Source organism: Labrus mixtus, chromosome 21 (genome assembly GCF_963584025.1).
Source record: "Labrus mixtus chromosome 21, fLabMix1.1, whole genome shotgun sequence".
In the NCBI taxonomy this organism is placed as follows: Eukaryota; Metazoa; Chordata; class Actinopteri; order Labriformes; family Labridae; genus Labrus; species Labrus mixtus.
The window spans coordinates 17,331,361-17,345,041 of NC_083632.1; the positions used below are offsets into that span (position 1 = coordinate 17,331,361).

Sequence of the window (13,681 nt, forward strand, 5' to 3'; positions counted from 1 at the left end):
TAATTGGTCTCCTGGGGCTTTGCAGACAGCCTCAAGTGGACACTAGAAGAACTGCACTTACGCATTGGCTTCATTTTTCAACCCTGGAGGTTGCCGCTTGGTCTTTTATCGTATACAGAATAACATTCAACTAGTGATGTTGAATAGGTGCTGCGTGCTACTATTCTGTTTTCTAACTGATGCCAATGGGTTAAAAAAATATATTTTAACTCATTTCTACTGAAAGACATCAAACAGTAGAAACATTGTAGCAACCACTAACATTGCCTTTTGATTGTGGAGCACAATGATAGATGGAGGGTGCAGAGAATGCTAACGTTAATGCTTGTGTAACATTGGGTAGCCATTGTCTTATCCAAAATATTGTTTTAACTTGAAATATAGCCTGATATCCTTCCATATTATTTTACTATCTGTTGTCTCTATAGTTGCTTATGAGTCGGGAAGTGATGAAATTACAAGAACTTGTCAGATTAACATTTGCATACCTGGAACAGAGCAGAAATGCATTATAAAAAAATACAACAGTATTCCAACCTGAATGTTACATTGGAAGAAATTGATGGTGAACACTTTGCTAAAACTGTATTCAAACAAACAACTGGACCTGACCGAATTATTGGATTTAATAAAATCCATCCACATACATACTGGAGTTTGCTACATGTACATGTGTGTGTGCTGTAGAAGGACATTGCTCTGCTGGTACATTCAGGCCCCTGTGGGAGAACAGATAAGTGCCATACAATTACAATCTCCATGGCATCAGTCAGCTGTGACTCTCTGAGGCCCCAGGACGCTGCTCGCTCATGAGACCTTGTCTGTGTTTCAGACTTGGGCCCTGGAAGAGGCAGCTCACTCAAATAGCCCATATGCAGTAAAACACGCCTGCAAACCCTAAACCGCAAAGCCTCATCAGTCTAAGTCGATGAGCTTAAAGCAGGCGGAGAATAAAAGCTGAGAAATCCTCTCTGCCATCATTGATCACAGCCTGGTGAAGGGCTCTGGGTTAAATGTTTTAGTGTTGTTCTTACTGTGATCTTAATAGGGAGTTCTCAATTCACGAACTTGTAATAAGACTGTTTTATTGTGTTGAGTCCTGTGGATAATGCAATACCGTCCAAGTTTTTTATTGCAGCAAACTGATTAGGTAAAGTAGCAAAAGTACAAAGATAAACAGAAGGCTACACATTTCTACAGCTTTGGTTTGGGTACAATATAAGTTGTCATTTGTCACAACTTGCTTGTCAGTTGAAGCAAGGTTGCATCAATAACTTTTCAAAAATGGATGGTTGGGTCATTATTTAGGTAACATTAAAAATATAGGAACTTCTGCAGTGTCTCGAGCTCCACCTTCAATTTATTGGATATTAAAAATAAACTTCTGTTCAGTATTCTAAATTAAAGGTAGCTTTAAAGACTACCAGGCTGCAAATGCAACAAGATTGCACAGTGGGACAATCATTTATATGCTTAGGGTTAGGTCAGTTTTGGTTAGGTATGATGTTTTATGGAGCCAGATTCGTCTCATAAAGATGAAATGCACACAGACGCATTTGCAAATATATTTTGGGATTTCGATGTAAATGACTAGTACCTGTAGGGAAGTGGAAAGCGATTGCTTTCATCAGCTACCACCAAAAAAAGACTTTAAGTCAATTTGATAATGTTGTCAGAAAATTATTTCATTCATTTATGAAAATTTAGCATTAAAAATTGTTTTTGTGCTTGTCTAAAAGAGAAGTGAAGGGAATAACTCTACTCTGACTAACCAGATGGCTACCAAGGTAATTAAAGCAACAATATGTCTGCATTCGGTTTGGTGTGCTTTGGTCTCTGCTGCAACTGGACTGTTGTGAAAAACACATGGTGTAGGTAACACCTCGCTGTCATCGACAATGTGTATTTTCTGACAAGCACAGGGCGGTAAAGCCGCCAAAGACTTGAGAAGTACCATGGCGAATGAAAAGGTACAGTACTATCTACAGATTATGCGAAAATATGACTCTGCTAGAACATACAGCCCGTTGTTTGCAAACTGTTTGCACATGGAACAAGTGCTTTTATTTAACTAGTACCATTATGTCTATTGATGTTAATGGCTACATTGGAGAAGGAAATGTATTACAGTAATTACTATTGAAATACAGGTTTGCAAGGTTCAAAACCTAAAAAGCTAACTTGAAGATCAAGGAAAGGAAAGAGATGACTTTTTGGCATAAGATGGATTTATTTATTTATTTGTAGCAAGCCTGAGACATAACTTGGGTTAGATGACTTTCTGAAGTGATGTACACTCTGACGTTAGAAAGTTGCTTTCCAATTAGTGGTGAGACAGATAGTAATACCTACTTGCTGGACAATAGTGTAACCAGTTTGCAACCGTCCAACAGCAACCTAGCCAGCTCGGCATCGGTCTAACTGCCTACTGTTTTGCGAAGCTATTGCCAACGTGTTGAAGCCTGCCCAATATTTAGTGTAGTCCGGCTTCTTGCTGAGTCACTTTCTATTTCTCTTCTAAATCTATCACTGTCCTCTCCCGTCTCTTAGCCTCGGCCGTTATACCAAATATTACATAGACCGGCTAGATTGCCTCTTTTTAGCTGAACGTTTGTGTGAACTAGTGCTGTAAAGTCATTCACACTTCTGACTGTAGAAATGCGGCTCACTGCCAAAGTTACATACTGCAGTAAACTGGCGACCAGGGCACTCTGTGGACATGGGAGAGATTCCATTTTTATTTTTATTTTTCAAGTAATTGAACTAATAGATTGAAATTTGAAGCTACTGCTTTAAGGTGGAAAAGTTAGATATTGTTGCTTTAATGTTTGTGTGTTGTATAAGACTTCTGTGTAATATCTCATACTCCTGGCTCATCTGATAGTGCTGTAGCTGTTAACTCTCCCCATTGCATACCTAATCTGTTGTTTGTATCTTTAAATAAAAAGGGAAAGTCTCTTGTGTCCATGTGACACCAAATCAAAGAGATGCAGATTCACCTGAGACTACTGTTATTACACGAGTTCTGTGTACCAGCCAGAATCAGCTTCATGCACACAGAAGGAAACTGTATCACCTAAGTAAACTCCTCTAAATGTTCACACTTAGTCTATTCCCTCTGACTTGTTCAGGCACTGCTGTGTGGCCTCCTCTCTGGCTGCTCCTGGTCTGCTTCACCCTTGTTGAGTTATGGTGTGGAGGCAGGGAGTGCACTCCATTTGATATGCCTGGCAGACCCGCCTTTTGGACGAACAGCCAGTCCCTTTAGCTTATGTATCCTGTGCAAGTCGTCGCCCTGTAATTGCTTTGCCAGATAATATGTGCGAACGGCAGCCTGTGCCGTGATCTTGTATGCATATACAGGATTCACTGCCTTCCTCTGGGCATAAATAACACATGGAGCTGCCCTTGAGAGGTGGAGCAGATAAAAAATACATTTAAAAATGGGAAGTGGGAGCGAAATTAATACTTCTGACATTTTGTTGCCATGTATAGGAACGTTCACTGCTCCTCCTTCTAATGCAGATAGTCTACTTTCTTTCCTTTATCGTGTGTGTAAAGAATTAGTGTTGTAGGGGATGGGACCTGACCGGACCGGCACTGAATGTAAACCAGACCAGTTAAAGTGGAAAGAGTACTTAGAGGTTGGAAACAGTGGAGGGATTTCCTTAAAGACAAGACAGGGAGCTAAATGCTATCTCGGTAACTATAAATCCATCTCTCTGTTGCCTTTAATGGTCATACTTAATCACAACATCTTGTAGCCACAAACACACTTACATCAACACCAAATAACCAATACATGAATATTACATTACTCACTGAGTAAACATTATTTTGGCCAAAGGCATACAGGAAAAGGCAGAGAGAGATTGTTTTTTTTACATTTGTCAATCAACTTTTGCCTTAAAGGACCAATACAGTATGTAAGATATCTATTGAATCAATATATAAAATGACCTTTTTATATATATGTACCATCAGACATTAAGGAAACATGCTATGTTGAAGTGCTGGTCTCTCTTACAACAATGCAGCAGCCTGTGTGTCCTCCTAAGTTTAGATTCCAGTGTGGAAAGGTTTGTTTTTGTTTTGACCAAAGTCAAAGAAAGAGAAGTTTTAAATCACCCCTGAATGCTCAAATGAACCATATCCATTGGGCCCTATATTAGTATTTTAACATGAACCAAATTCCATCATGTCAATTAAGAGACTTAATTCTGTCATTGCTCCCAGCTGGGCCGAGTATATTCACAAATTTACAGATTTCTTCTATAGGTCAGGAGGCTAACTAGACCGTGAGAATCTGACAGTCAGAGTTATTATAAGTGAGACGATTTATTGTTTGTCACAATGTATGGCAGGCTGGTAGGGTGTATAAGCTGCCTGCAGGCATGTGTCACTGATATATACATAATTAGCTGCGGAGACAGCAAGAGGAGTGAGGGGCTGCTGGAGAAAAGGACGGCAACGGGGGTATACAGTCTGCTGGAAGTCACATGTATTCTATGTGGACTTGCTCATGAATGTAGGGTTACAGAGCACTTACCTTGGAGCCTCGCTCGTTAAAAATAATCTCCACGTCTAAAATCTTGCCGAATTGCTGTGGAAGACAAGGAGGGAGGGGAAGGGAAGAAAGGGGGAAGAAATAATTAGAAAACATGGCATCATGTGCCTAAAATTAAAATCTGAGTAAAACTCAAGACTTGAAAAAAAGCACACACTCCCTCCTCCTCCTCCTCCTCACGAGTAAAAAGGTCAAGCAGTCAGTGCTCCGAATTAACAGACTCCTCTTCACCCGACAATGAGATTAATAAAATATCCATTTACTCCTAATGCTGTTTAATGCTGTGTTTGCTCTGTTGTGGTAATAAAGAGATGCATGTGTGTGTGTGTGTGTGTGTGTGTGTGTGTGTGTGTGTGTGTGTGTGTGTGTGTGTGTGCTGGGGGATAGGGCTGTGCAGTGTTAATGAACATTACAGCGGTGCATACGGATGCTATATCAGCGTAACGCCTCAGCACGCACCACTGATCTTAATGATGCCCACCATCTCGCTTTTCCTCGCCCCTTCTCAAGAATAAAAAAAAAAACAAAAAGAGCAGAGCTGGAGTATTTTTAGTGGAGGCAAAGGCCTGCTCAGTGTAAAACAGGAAATGACTGGTAGAATGTATTTGTGCGTGTACGTGTGTGTATGTGGTGGCGGGGTTAATGATAATACATTTGTTTATCCGCTCACAATGAAGACCATCATCGTAATTACCTGCCAAGACCCTTTCTCAATAGTCTAAGCATGAAGATTTGGTTCCTATAGGTTCTCCTCTGATCCAGCTCTTAATGGTCTTGATTGGCTCCATGTGTCATTTTAATTGGCTAATTACTGTAGATTACTGTAGAGTGAGACCAGCTCACTGATGTAGGTCCCTTTGAATGGAGCCTCGTCGTGGGCTTTAATGTACAGTAGAGACATGGGAATAAAGGATTATGGCATTGTCTCTGTAATGTTTTATCAGACGGATTTATCACACACAGCTTCTCTGTCAACTTCAAGGTTTCTGCCTTTTAAGGTTGAATTCAGCTGTTTATTAAAGGAAGAATGTAAAACATTTTACACATAAATACAGCAGAAATCAAGTATGTCCTCTGTAAATGTCTATCTGAGTGAGGACTGTCCACAATGAGTGAGAAGCTCAAGTCCCGCTGGCTGTGTTGTTGTCGGAGCCGTGTTTACATGGACGAGACGGCCGACTCCTACCCTTGTGTATAAAAGCTGTTCAACAGAGGGACTAGAGAAAAGAATAACACACTGTACTCACTGCTAAATTCAATAAGCGTTTTTGGATCATTCTGTGTAAATTTACATGCAATGTGTAGCTGCGAGCAAACTAAAGAGCGCTACCATTAGCATGCTAACACAACAATGCAGCTCGAGACAAGGACAATTTCGTCCGCCGCTTGCGCTTAATGGTGCTTAATTATGGTGCGTTCCATTTGATAACTCAAAGATAAGAGGGGTTTGAGGTGTGTCGCTGGAAGAGAGCGGAAGATTCAGGGTGGCGGAGGTGTTTTGCGAAACAGTAGTTTGTTTTGGTTTCATGCTGGTGCTCAAGGGCGACATCTACTGGAACAAAAACTCTCACATGATGCCAGAGAGTCACTGTTAGTGTCATATTTTGATTTAGATGACAAACCAAACTGCCATATTTGATAAGGCAGCTTCGTTTAGTAACAGCTGCACTGAGCAAAGAGTCTTAGTTCTGCTTCTTAACTTGGCATTGATACCACTAATAAAATGTTGAATTAATCAATTAACACCAATGCAAAACAACAATTATGATCATTGTCAGTATATATGAACATGCCAGTATCAATCCTGGATCAGTGGAAGCTGAGTTGGAGTCCGTGCTGTTTGAGAGCAGCTGGATGAACTCATGGCAATGTGAAGCAGCGCTAACCTTGCCAGGCAGCATGATAATGCTCAGCCTTGTGCTCTCAATAACTAGACCTTGAATCAAGTCCTTTATTTCAATAAATAAATAAACATGGAGCATGCAGCAGTGCAACGGCAAGGTCACAGTGCCAGCACTGAAGAAAAACACACGTCACATCGAACGCAGGATTTGCATGTTTGTTCATGTGACATTCTTTTGTTGTTAATTAACAAGATAGGCATTGATTGGGTTTAAGGTTGAACGTATGGACACATTGATCAGAGGGAAATAAAGTGCAGATAAAAATAAGAGATTTTTGTCTTACAATTCAAGAGAAAATATTCCAAATATTTGAGCCGGCTGAACTTTTCTAAGAAAAGGTCAGATTTTCATCCGAGTACATGATTGTAATGCTTGTTTCTTTGCAGTGTTTTCATCCGTGAGTGTGTGTGTGTGTGTGTGTGTGTGTGTGTGTGTGTGTGTGTCACAGCTCTCTTCTAGTGTGCCTCTTCATTACCCTCATCTCTGTCCTCTGTAGAGAGACTCCTACACAACCCACTGATCAACTCATTCAGCCACTCTATACCTCTCTTTTCTTTTCAGTGGACAGATTCAAATATCTAGTCTCTCTCTCTCTCTCGCTGCTCTGCTGTGCGTTTGTGTGTGCGTTGTAAAGAGACATGGTTACATTTAGTCCAAGAGGTGAGTGAGCTGCACAAAATCTACATTAAGAGGTGGCCAAGGCCATGCACAGTGTTGACATGCCCGTCAGAGTGATTATCTCTAAATGTAGGTGTGAGGGCGCGCTTCATTATTTATGTTTAAATAAACAGTGAAGTCAAACTCTCTCTGGGTTTGTTGTTCTCAGCTCTGTGTCCACATGGGACCGAATGGCGCTTCCTTCAGTGTATTAATGTTCCTCTCAGAGGCTCAAACATGTTTTATTCAACCCGTCCCTGTGTAACCGTTAGCCCTGCCAACACATGGGGGAAGAGAGACAGCCCCGCCCACTCAGGGTCGCTGTTATTAGAGGCATAATGGCGGAGTTTCATTCAAGGAGAATCAACAGAATTTCAAAACCGGAGATAGACTTTTTTTTTCGGTCCGAAGGAATAAGAACCGAGTCGACTTTGGAAAAGCGGTTGCGCTCAGTCGGGAACACTAAGAGGGGTGGGGGAGGAGGGGATGGGGTGCGCTCAAGGGTCAGCTTTGTTTTGGTTTAAGTGACTGGTGCAACATCTACTGAACATTCACTCTGAAAGTCACATCTTAGACCTTTAAGTTATCACAAGAAGCAAGGCTGAGTCCACTACAGTACGTCATGATGTACTCAGTGGTAACTTTCGCTGTACGTGTAACCATAGCAGCCACACTACTTCCTCGTTCGAGAGTCCCTGAGACAGAGATTTAGAAAACACTTCTGACCCAGGTTTAGATTTAAATCGCTCAGGTTGCTTTCTATGTGTCTGGGGTGACAGCAAGATAAATGCACAAAGAAATGTGGGTCTGGTTCTTGCTTTCAAATTGGACTTCCCAGAATCCCAGACAGTGTGAAATAGAAAACAAAGACTAGACATGCTGGATGGCTGCACCAGACGCTCTGACTGCTACAGTTGGGTTAATTGTGAAAAAGTAAGATGGTTTGTCTATTTTCCCTAATAAAGGTGCACCTGTGTGTGTGTGGATGTTGTTTAACCAGTGGGGGGTCGGTTAATTAAGAATCAAGGGGGGAAGGAAAGCCCACCTTCAGTCAGCCTAATGAGTGGGATGAGACCTGCTCTTAATTGTTGTCCACAATGGCGACATTATTCATTAGAATGAATCACTCTGTCAGCCAGACACATGGTCGGGCAGGCCGACACACACACAGCCTGAGGACAGCATGCATCATGAACTGATAACCAATTAAGACTTTTACAAACTGCTTTTTATTAATTATGTATATAAAAACCCCCGATATAGAGAGAAAATTACATTTATACTTTAAAAAGAACTGAAGACATATACACTATCTAAATATAGGCCTAATAGTGAGAAATAATTAAACTATTATATTAAGATTTAATTGTTAATTGCCCAAATTTTAAGACTGTGTAAATTTGCTGCATTTGTTTGGAATAACTTTCTGTATTTTTTTCAATATCACATTCTATAATCACAGGGCTGCATGGTGGTCGGCTGTCGCCTCACAACAAGAAGGTTCCTGGTTGGAATCCATGTCGGACAGGGCCTTTCTGTGAGGAGTTTTCTCTCTGTGCATGCTCTGGTTCCAGGTACTTCCTCCCGCTTCCTCCCAGAGTCTGAAGACATGCTTGTTATGTTAACTGGTGACTTTTAATTGCCCATTGGTGTGAATGCGAGTGTGGCTGGTTGTCTGTCTCTATACTTCAGCCCTGTGATTGACAGGCGACTAGTCCAGGCTGCACCCCGCCTCTCGACCAACGAAAGCTGGGATCGGTTCCAGCGTCCACTACCCCGAAAGGTAAAATCAGTGGTATGGATAACGGATGGATGGGATCTATATACCAGAATGAATGTCACTTTTTCCCCCAATATCTTTCAGCCCTACTCTCTGGGTCGGTTATCTTGTGTTGTGGTCATGGTTATCAAACTTCATTGGGTCACGATGGCGTTCACATATCCACTAATGACAGGGGTAGAGTATGATTGTATGATTTAATGTAAATCAGTCCATCTAGGTTTTAAGGTCCATCATTACTATAGTGATAACCATGATTTATTTTTCCTTTATTCTACTGTTCTGAGATTATTTGTGTATTAACCTTAAATAATATGAAACTGATTTCTACTTGATTTACATTTAAAGTACAGTACACTTTAAAGTCAGGTTGTACCGGTCGTTGATTCCCATCAAATGATCAGAACTGTCTGTCTTATTGTTTCATCACAGGAGGGATTGTTGTTGTTTTTGTACTTTCTATCCTCTCCTCCATTTATCTCTATTCCAGTGTTTGGTCGGTGTTGGCATACGTCTCCATTAGTCCACATTAGAGCTGACTTTCTGTTTTCTGAAGAAGACAGAGGTGTAAAAAATGCCCTACAGACCCTACAGAGGCAGTGAGGGTCCCTACCAGAAGAAAGCAGATTTTTTTTTTTTTTTTAACACTCTGGAAAATCTGACTGGTCTGAAAGAGCTTACAAAGTCATAGAGGGCTTACACTTTCTTGCCAATAATGTAACACTACTCCACTCATCTACAGGTGGTGATAATGTGCCAAATGTGCTGCACTGCACCAACAAAGGCGGCGATTAAAAAAAGTGCTTGCCCTTAAAGATCGAGGTAGATGAGGCATTTCAAACTCCCAAGATTAATCGATTTTACAGATGTTTAAAGGTGAGGAAATCCATTTAAATCATTCTCAGATCTCAAGGATACACACCTTGTGGTACAAAGTGACTTTTTTTTAAACCAGATCCCCCCCTCACCCCCCTTTTGTTTCTTTTTCTTCTTGTTCTTTTTACACAACAGGAAGATAGTGTCTGAAGGCACCATGGAATCACCATCAGTAGGTTGAGCTGTTTGACTCGACTTCCCCCTCCTATCATGAAATATATAAAAGAGAGAACCGTCAGCAAGAAATAGCTGTGGACCCAGAGCTGCCTGTGAATATTTGTTCATTACTGAGCTTGCTAGTTCGCTTGTGTTGGATGGTGATGCTGAGTATGTGTGCCTGTGAGAAGGCAAGAGCCTTTTCTGACAGTGTTTGTATTTGAGCTGTGTATATGAGGCAACTGAAATGCACATCGATCTGACTTCAACTTCCCCTGAGGCAGTTTTTAAAGGAATAGTTGACAATTGTCTGTTGTGCTCTGTCACGATTTAACATGAACAATTTGAGCACTCAGGTCAGGCCTAACAATCCTACTGTACAGTGTGGGCATTGAGCCTATGAGCATTGGTAGTGTGGTGTAAACGTTTGACTCGCTCAGTGAGTTAACATTCCACCACGACATTTACACAATTGTAGTGTGCATGCCCGGCCTTAGGGGATATACATCTGATTCATTCGACCCCAAAGTGTTGCATTGCCACTATTTTCTTGGCTCATGGCTAAAGCAAACTACAAGAGCAGTATAAACATTTTTTAACCTAGTATAGATTTCAAACCCAAACATTAAAAAAAGGACACAATGGCCTCGGTTTTAAAAATACCAGAATAGCTTTATTAAGAACATTACTTCTGTAAGTTGCTTGTGGGAGATTATTTTTACTGCTCCGCAAAATTCTTCAAAGTCAACAAAAGAGGAGGGAAATGTTTCTGGAAAACAGCATCTAATTCTGTCTTAACACTCCTTGCAGGCTTTTAAACCGGGGAGGGGGGGGGGGGCATGTTGCACTGTTTAACTGGGATGATTGTTTACATATTTGATGAACCTCCTGTGGTCACCATAAATGCCCAGCTTCACCTGCAGAGCCTCACATTGATGATAAACCGAGCAATAACCTCGAACACTGTCCCCTCTTATTCTAAACACTCTTATTGTCTTCATCAACACAAACACAGCAGCACCTCTCGGGGGGGGGGGGGGGGGGGGGGACGCAAAAATGGTGAAGCTCGGCCTTTCTAACTACCCACTCAGTGCAGAATGGCTCCATTGCTACTCTGATATGTTGATGAAAATTAGCAGATTTTTAGACTATAATTACACCTCGTCTCCTCGGAGGCAAAGCCGGTTAGAGCGGGGCCTTATGGAATAATTGGGGGAGGCAAATGAGAGTGTATCCGTGAACAGGAGACATTAAAAAGAATTCCCTTGCTGGGAATGCTGGGCTACCTGGAATGCTGGAAGCCTCCAGAACAGGTGATTAGGCAGGAGTAGGTGTCATTAAAACTCCATTAGCACAAAACCCAACCCCCGGTGCTCTCGGAAAAACACACACACTCGACGAGAAGTGTAAGTGTGTGTGTGTGTGTGTGTGTGTGGTGTGTACGAGTATCTAATGACTCATTTAGGACCCCTACCTCTGGGAACGTGACAGTGAGGACCCTCTTGCGGCTGGCTCACTAAGTGCCTGCTTATTAATTAAACACAGCTGAAGCTCAGGGGATGGCAGCGGTCCTGCATATCAGCTTGTCAAGTTTCACTCTGTGTGGGGCTAAATGAAAAGGCTCCTCCTGCGAGCGAGGCCCAGCTGGATCCAGGAGCCAGGCATGTTTGTTGCATGCATCAGAAGTCATTACAAGAAATATTGCGAGAGGGCCGTAACAAAGCCCGCCGCCGCTGATATGTGGTCAGACTTGGATTGCCTCCCTGCTGTTTGAGGGATGTAGTAATCCCAATAACCCCCGGGTGTGTAGGTAAATGTGCAGTGCATGTAGGGGGGTTATTTGAGCTGCACTCCTAGATTACAGATATCAGCCACACCTTGAGAATGAGAGAATTGAATCAGTGAAGCAGTGCTGCGAAAGCCAATTATCATTCTACCATTAAAACGCTCTTACCCAGCCTGCTAATTTCCCCTTGAATGTGTTGTTCTAATTATGAATTAAACTCAAATAAGCTCGGGTAATGAAGTTTTATTCCTTTCAGGGCCCGCACCTTTTCCTCCATGTGTTGTCCTCCTGTACACAACAAGCCGGCTTATTTCCTGCATCCTTGGTTGGACTACCAGAGGTGTTTGAGGAAGCATCATTGTGTAATCCCCAGAAATAGACCTCGGCTTGTGGCTTCATCACCTTTGATTGAACTTGTTTATATGGCTTTGTTTAATGCTCTCCTATTGCTTTTCTATAACGGCTTCTGCTGAAATGACACAGAATTCCATTTGCCGTAATGCCTTGGCTATTGCCTTTGTTTGCATTGTGCTGGTAGTCTAGCAGAACCGTAATGAGAGATTGAGCCAGTTGCTCACAAGTCCCATTTTAAGCGAACAGAGGAGAGTGCCACTGGAGCTCATTGTGAAGACGGGCAGAACCTGGACTGCAATGGCACTGCCCTGCCCACAAACATTAATCCTTAAAGCCGGACTATTAACGGAGAGGAAGAGGAAAACGGTGTGTGTGTGTGTGTGTGTGTGTGTGTGTGTTTGTGAGTGTGTGTGTGTGTGTGTGTGTGCGTGAGTTAGTGTGAGCGCCACACAGCCATAAACAGAAACTAAACTGCTCTGCTGCAGGAACAGAAACAGCCGTTTAGGAAGTCAGAAAGCAAACTGAAATGTAATTAAAACTTTTCTAGCAACATTGATACTTTTTTTTTGCCGTCTTTCAAAATGGAAATGGAGTTCAGTAAGAGGAGAGAATTGTGAAAGAATTGTAGTATTCAATGGTTTCAGTTTAAAGACAATCTTTGGCAGATTAAATGTTGGGTTCTACTCACAGGTTTTTGTCATTATTCTAACTGTCGGGCATTGTTCCACACATCAAACGTTAGAGAACTGAGACACAAGACTATCACAACATCCAATGGAAAGATCTTCTTAACATCGACGCCTGAAGGATCACCTTAAAAAATGCCAAAGTGTCTCATTTATGTATCTCTTTGCATAAGAGGTGGCCATTTTTCTGCTGCTTCTTTTTGCATGTATCCTCTTTCTGTGGCTTCCCTAAAAATGCCTTTAAGTTCATTGTTCAGCATTCACTTAAAGGCAGAATGTGCGACACATAAATACAGCAGAAATCAAGTATATCCTCTGTGAATGTCTCTCTGAGTCATGACTGTCTACTATGAGTAAAACCAACTCTGAGGCACATTCACATTAGAACTGCTGTCACACATGTGGACCACAAAGCATGTTTGAGAGGGTTAGCATGGTCTCAGAAAGACACATAACTGGATCCTGCTGGAAAAGTTCATTTAAATCATGTGTTGGCACCAAATGAACAATGCCAAAGGAAACTAATCGAGAGAAGTCCTGCTTGCGTGGCTGATAGAACAACTAGTTAGTAAAAAACATTATACAGCATTTTGTGTTTATTCTTTGTCGTAAATCTCTGGATATGGATTATGTTTGTATTTCACTTTTGTCTTTCAATAGAGAATACTTGTAGAAAATATTTGCACTTGGTGTGTCGGAAAAAAAAAGAAAAGTTTTCCTTGCTCAGGTTCTCCTGAGGCCCAGTGATGTGGATCTTCAGTCTTTGTGATGGCTCTCGTAACGGAGCTGGATGGCCTCTGAGCTTCGCTAATTGTGCTGAGAGCTACCAGATTGTCTGTCTGTTCTCATTCCCCTCTCTTCTTCTCCTCCCCTTTCCTTCTCTTCCCTTTTTTGTTTCTCTCGGCCCGTCGGCTG

The 13,681-nt window shown here is 41.8% G+C and overlaps 1 protein-coding gene across 6 annotated transcripts in view; it reads right to left on the reverse strand.

Moving 5' to 3' along the window:
- Window positions 1-13,681, reverse strand: part of LOC132955687 (RNA binding protein fox-1 homolog 3-like) — a 548,807-nt gene that overhangs the window by 38,888 nt on the left and 496,238 nt on the right. For all 6 annotated transcript variants that reach the window (XM_061028634.1, XM_061028638.1, XM_061028637.1 and 3 more), the window contains one exon: window positions 4,550-4,603. In XM_061028634.1, coding sequence (XP_060884617.1) covers window positions 4,550-4,603 — 54 coding nt within the window. The remainder of the gene's footprint in view (window positions 1-4,549; window positions 4,604-13,681) is intronic.